This window comes from Nerophis lumbriciformis, linkage group LG02 (genome assembly GCF_033978685.3).
Source record: "Nerophis lumbriciformis linkage group LG02, RoL_Nlum_v2.1, whole genome shotgun sequence".
NCBI lineage: Eukaryota > Metazoa > Chordata > Actinopteri > Syngnathiformes > Syngnathidae > Nerophis > Nerophis lumbriciformis.
The window spans coordinates 14,606,491-14,612,500 of record NC_084549.2 but is presented as its reverse complement, the minus strand read 5'-3'; the positions used below and the strand labels follow the sequence as shown (position 1 = coordinate 14,612,500).

Sequence of the window (6,010 nt, the reverse complement as noted above, 5' to 3'; positions counted from 1 at the left end):
GTTGTTTATTGTTGCTGACACCGCAATAGTAATAATAAATGAGAAAATCATGCGAAGTAAAAAAGTGGCGTTTAATTGAACCGAAACTCCTGGCAGGCTAGCAAGCGTATTAGCAAGTCAATAGTTGGTTATTGTTACCTTTGTTTACTTTTTCTTTGTTTAGCCAACCATGAATTAAAATGGTATTTATATACGTGGTCAGATTTAACACGTTTGACTACTCCATAAGTCGGTATTTCCATATGCATGAATTGTATCTGTAAGCTAACACGAATCAAGCTCAGGTGAAGAAATACACGATCTTTTTCTGCAAATGAATAATTCGAAGTTTTGTCTAATTTGTTTAAGATTCCTAGATAAGCGTTCAAATTCATACCACCACCAGATATGGAAGAAGGTCTTGACCAGAACCACACACCTATCAAGTGAGAAGACACTCCTCACCATCAGCAATCTTCACAATCAGTCTCTCATCAGAGCTTCTTTCTTCTGTTTTATGTCAGTTCGACACATTTCCATCCAGACTCAAGACACTCCAAACCCCAGTAGCATGAAGTTTCTCCCTGATAAACCTGTGTTGGGAAGCGGGACAATCGACTTTCCGTCTCAGAACTCAGCGGAATGTTCATCTTTAGCCAGGTTGTTTTTCAAAATCGTCCAACATTGAGTTGCCTGTGGGTGTTTTCAGGCAAACTGATTTTTACTTTGCCTGAAAGGCTTGTATAGGAAGGCATATGTTGCTGAATAAATTAAATCAAACACATGCAAGCCTGCATAGACTGACCATACGTCCTCTTTTCCCCGGACATGTCTTCTTTTGTGGGGCTGTCCGGGCGGGGTTTCTTAAATGCCTCAAATGTCCGGTGTTTTGAGTTAGGGTCGCGTGTATTTTCAATGTACGTCCAGGGCCAACGATCTACAAGCCCATATCGACACTACACAACACATAACAGCTGTGCAGGGCGAGAGCTCGTCTGCTGTTTTTTGTTTCAATTTAATTAACTTGTTTTGAGGCATTATTTAAGTTTAGATTATATACAAGAGGTTATTTTGAATATTTCTACCTCTGCACTTTTTTCCAAAACTGTGAATGTTAAAGAATATAAGTGTGACTATTTTGTTATGCAGTCAACCAGTGTTGGCGTTAACGCACTTTTTGTGTCTTTTTAACGCATTGAAATCAGAAAGGACGTAGATTTTTTTTTTTTTTACCATTTGCGGCCCACAGCTAATGTTTTAAAGGCCCACGGCACATTCTAAAAATACTATTAAAATAAACAAAAACATAACAAAAGTGAAATAAAAAAGCTTAAAGGTGAAATGTAATTTAGAAAAAGTTGCAATGTTGACTAAAAAAACAAAGTTGTTTTTTATTTTTCTTTCAAACTGTCATTGCTCAAAACATAATATTGAATCAAAATCAATGTTATTATGAATTATTGACCTATCAAAGGTTCCGATTACTTCACATCAAATATTCCACTTTGAAAAATATTTTTGGTGGAAGATTTTGCATATTTTGTGTGTTTGCCATAAAAAACATAGTTTTGTTTGACAAAAAAGGGCGGAAAACAAACAAAAAAACAACATAAAAAAACTAAACCATTTTGAAATGAGGGATAGATCTGAAGTTGATGTAGACTCCAGAGATTTAAGCGTTAAATATAAAATGTATGTATGCCCTGGCACACCATTATCATGATTTCATGACCGAAGCGCCCGCCTTGGCATGCATATATGTGTCCTCTTTTTGGGATTTCAGAATATGGTCAGCCTAAGCCTGCTTAACTGCCAATGTTATTTTTATCGAGTTTGGTTGACAAGCAATGATAAGATGTGTTTCCTTCAGGAACCTCTTTGAAATCGAAGGCGTGAAAAGTGTGTTCTTTGGCCCTGACTTCATCACAGTGACTAAAGTAAGTATATTTTTTAATGCAAATAAGGCATTTAAAAGAGACTCAATAGTTAATATGTGAGCCTGACTGCAAACACACCGTCATATTTTTTTTTTTTATCAGACGGACGAGGAAGTGGAGTGGACAGACATCAAGCACAAAGCCGTGGAGGCGATTGCCAAATTCTTGGAGAGTGGCGAACCTGTAACAACAGGAACAGTGCACAATGAAAGCAGTATGTATGACACTTTCCCATATGTGCACTGCAAAAAGTCAGTGTTCAAAAACAAGAAGAAAAAAAAATTAGGGGTATTTTCTTTGAACTAAGCAAAATTATCTGCCAATAGAACAAGACAATTTGGCTTGTCAAGACTTTCCAAAACAAGTAAAATTAGCTAACCTCAATGAACCCAAAAATACCTTAAAATAAGTATATTCTCACTAATAAGTGCACTGTTCTTGGTAGAAAAAACAAATTAGACCTTTTTGCTCAATATGTTGAAAAATATTCTTAAATTAAGTAAATGCTAGTGCCATTATCTTGACATAATGATATGCGCTCGGCATCATGATTTATTTTTTCATGCTTGAAGTAAGAAATGATTACTTTAAAAAAGTAGTTTTATACTTGTGAGTGCTGATGACACAGCTTTGCATCAGTTGATATTCTAGTTTCAAGCATGTTTTACACAATATAGGTCATCAAATCTCAGCAACAAGCTGTAATATCTTACTGAGATCATTTAGAACCAAAACCCTTAAAACACTAACATAAAATCTGCTTAGTGAGAAGAATTATCTTATCAGACAGAAAATAAGCAAATATCACCCTTATTTGAGATATTTAATCTTTCTTAGATTTCAGTTTTTGCAGTGTGCAGGAGTTGCGGAGCTGTTTAGCTGTGTGTCACGTAATCTTTTCAATTATTTTATTTTATTTTAGCTGCTTCAGAAGATGACGACGACGTTGTGTTGATGATAAAAGAGCTGCTTGACACCAGAATCAGGTGACAAGCTTTCTCGGTTTACTGTAAGAATTACGCCTTCAAATAATCTTAAAATACAATATGTGCTTGCCCTCTCTCTTTCACTCAGACCTACAGTTCAGGAAGATGGAGGGGATGTCATTTACAAAGGCTTTTTGGATGGCACGGTCAAGCTGAAGCTGGTGGGTGCCTGCACGGGATGTCCCAGTTCTACGGTGACCCTGCGGAACGGCATTCAGAACATGCTGCAGTTCTACGTCCCAGAAGTTACAATGGTGGAACAGGTGACTATAAATTAGAAGTCTAGTTTAGATACAGTAATAATAGGAATACAGTGCAAAACAGGGAGTTCAATTCCATCATTGATTTAGCTTTCTATAGAAAATAAAAGTATGTTCCAGTGCCAAACTGTCACCATCGTCAATCCGTTATTAAGTGTACAGACAATGCTTTAAGTAACATTTAACATGAACTGTAATGTATTATTAGCTATTTTGTACTGAGCAGCAAAAAGGTGTGGTTGTATTGTATAATAAGTATGTGCCAATGAAATGGCATTTTATGACTTTTCTTAATTTGATTACATGCCATAGTATGATTTTATTGATATAATGTTATTGCATGATTGTTGTATCCCTTTAATTTAGGTAGCCAGGGACTGCAGATGGAAATGAGCTATTTAGCTATGATCTGGTACAGAACATATCTGTCTTTGAGCTTAATGTTTCTGTGCATTTTCCCTTCAAATAAAGACTAAACTAAACTAAAATACTTTCACTTTGCTACCACTACGTTGCAATAAGTTTTATTTGCTGTTCTATGGTTGTTGTTTTCTTTTTCTTTCCTGTGGTGGGGAACAAAGCAAAACCGACTTTTTAGTCATTCTTCAGATGCATAATAATCCAAAATCTTAAGAAATGTGTAGAAGTTACACATGATTTACAGAGGCCTCGATTGATGTCATGTTTTAACAGATTTGTGCTTATTTTTCCTGAGAAATGTTGCATACATTCTGAATTGTGCAAATTGAGGGGCGTTGGAATGTTGTAATTTCAGTGTTTAAGTTATTTTTGTTCACCAACCTTCATTCTGCATTTGATTTGTCTTTTTTCTCTGTACAGGTGGAAGATGAAGTGGATGAAATCAATGCAAAGGTTTTCTCGGAGCTGGAACGTAAATTACAAGAGTAATATAAATGACATTTGTCAGAGTATATGTGCTGATTTAACATGCATTACAATACTGCTGTGCTTAACATTTAGCAAACACAAGAAAGAGGCGAGAAACCTTGAAGAGAGTAAGAAAAGTGTGCCTATACTACGGTTAAATTGGAAGTGAAATTAGTTTTCACAGCAGATATTTTTAAGCAATCAAAGGTAGCTTTGGGTGTTTGTCAACTCTCCCAAGTTATTGAGTTAAACTGTTTATTTTTATGCACCTTTGTTAAAAATATCTGCTCTGAAAGTATGTTTGTTTTGTTTTTTTACATCCTGTATGTACTTTGTTATGTTTGTACACGGCTTGAGATTTTCTGTCACTGAGTAATGGCGAAACATTTTTGGATTGTATTTATTTTCTATATATAAATGTTGTATATTTTGAAGGCTTTACACATTAGTGTAATGCAGAATGAAGATAAAGTATGTAATTCCTGCTGTGTATGTAATATATAAACAGCTAATCTTCTTGTCAGTTATGTATTGCAGAAGAAAATGTTGTTGCGTCACCACATGAACTGTATTTTCACATCTTAAAGTTCACAATCGAAAATAATAAATGTTCAATACTACACATTCACTCTTATAGAAAATTGCAATTATCCCAAACATGCATGATTTTGGAATGTGGGAAAATATTTGAGTCAAACCTTTTTGGTAAATCATCTCTAAAAAAAATGTTTGCACTTTTTGTTTACTTGCAAGAACAGCATGTAAGTAATGATTGAGATAATTGATATTTTTTGTGATTACTTTGAATTGGTAAAACAAATGCATATAATTATTTTTATCATAGCCATGATGGAAAAATAGTACAGTTGCAGATATTTTAATACCTACTGAAGGCTCTAAGCCCCCCCTCCACGGATCCCAAAAGGGTCAACCGGTAAAAGAATGGATGGATGGAGACCCATTAGAGCAAGAAACTGGTGCTTGTTAAACATTTTTAATAGTATTTGTTTATTCATTTGATAGGGAAATAAAAATACAGGTAATGAGAAAATAGACACTTTTTTTTTGTCCCCCCCGCCCCCCCAAAAAATTTAAAAAAAAAACGGATGGAGACCCATTAGAGCAGAGGTCCCCAAACTTTTTGAGTCGGGGGCCGCATTGGGTTAAAAAAAATTGGCCGGGGGCCAGGCTGTATATATATATATATATATATATATATATATATATATATATATACATACACTATATATACACATATTGTCTTTATAATCCGTTTTGTCATTTATCATCAATTAACATTGATGTTCATCAACATTTAACATTGTCACGTTATCGATGAGAAAATTCATTTTTAGACTATATGATTTGCCTGAGCGGCTAGGAGACACCAAGAGTAACAAGCGGTAGAAAATGGATTAGAAAGGAAAGATTAAAAAATAAATAAAAGATAAAAGTTTTTTTTTTTAACTTGGGACTTCCTGTGGGCCGGATTTTGGATGCTGGGGGGCCGGATCCGGCCCGTGGGTCGTAGTTTAGGGACCCCTGCATTAGAGCAAGAAAGTGGTGCTTGTTAAACATTTTAATAGTATTTATTTATTCATTTGATAGGGAAATAAAAATACAGGTAATGAGAAAACCGACACTTTTTTTTGCCCCCCCCTAAAAAAAAAAAAAAAAAATGGATGGATGGAGACCCAATAGAGCCCGGTACCGGTCCGTGGATCGATTGGTACCGGGCCGCACAAGAAATTTAAAAAAAAAAATATATATATATATATATTTTTTTTTTTAATTAAATCAACATATAAAACACAAGATACACTTACAATTAGTGCACCAACCCAAAAACCCTCCCTCCACTCATTCACACTCTTTCACACAAAAGGGTTGGTTCTTTCTGTTATTAATATTTCTGGTTCCTACTTTGTATATCAATATAGATCGTAAGCACGCATGATTG

General features: G+C 35.0%; 2 protein-coding genes across 3 annotated transcripts in view; one reads left to right on the top strand and one right to left on the bottom strand.

Moving 5' to 3' along the window:
• LOC133589903 (transmembrane protein 150A) overlaps positions 1-575 on the bottom strand; it is a 24,655-nt gene extending 24,080 nt beyond the window's left edge. The window contains exon 1 of one of the 2 annotated variants that reach the window (XM_061942714.1): positions 445-575. The gene's annotated coding sequence lies outside the window, so the exon portion shown is untranslated. Of the gene's footprint in view, positions 1-418 lie in introns of both variants that reach the window. The other variant, XM_061942643.1, reaches the window with a different exon arrangement.
• LOC133590196 (NFU1 iron-sulfur cluster scaffold homolog, mitochondrial) overlaps positions 1-4,678 on the top strand; it is a 4,824-nt gene extending 146 nt beyond the window's left edge. Inside the window, exons 2-8 of the mRNA XM_061942823.1 lie at positions 349-425; positions 504-639; positions 1,850-1,916; positions 2,019-2,130; positions 2,839-2,902; positions 2,991-3,165; positions 4,003-4,678. Coding sequence (XP_061798807.1) covers positions 349-425; positions 504-639; positions 1,850-1,916; positions 2,019-2,130; positions 2,839-2,902; positions 2,991-3,165; positions 4,003-4,071 — 700 coding nt within the window. The 3' untranslated portion in view covers positions 4,072-4,678. The remainder of the gene's footprint in view (positions 1-348; positions 426-503; positions 640-1,849; positions 1,917-2,018; positions 2,131-2,838; positions 2,903-2,990; positions 3,166-4,002) is intronic.
• Positions 4,679-6,010: the final 1,332 nt, after the last annotated feature.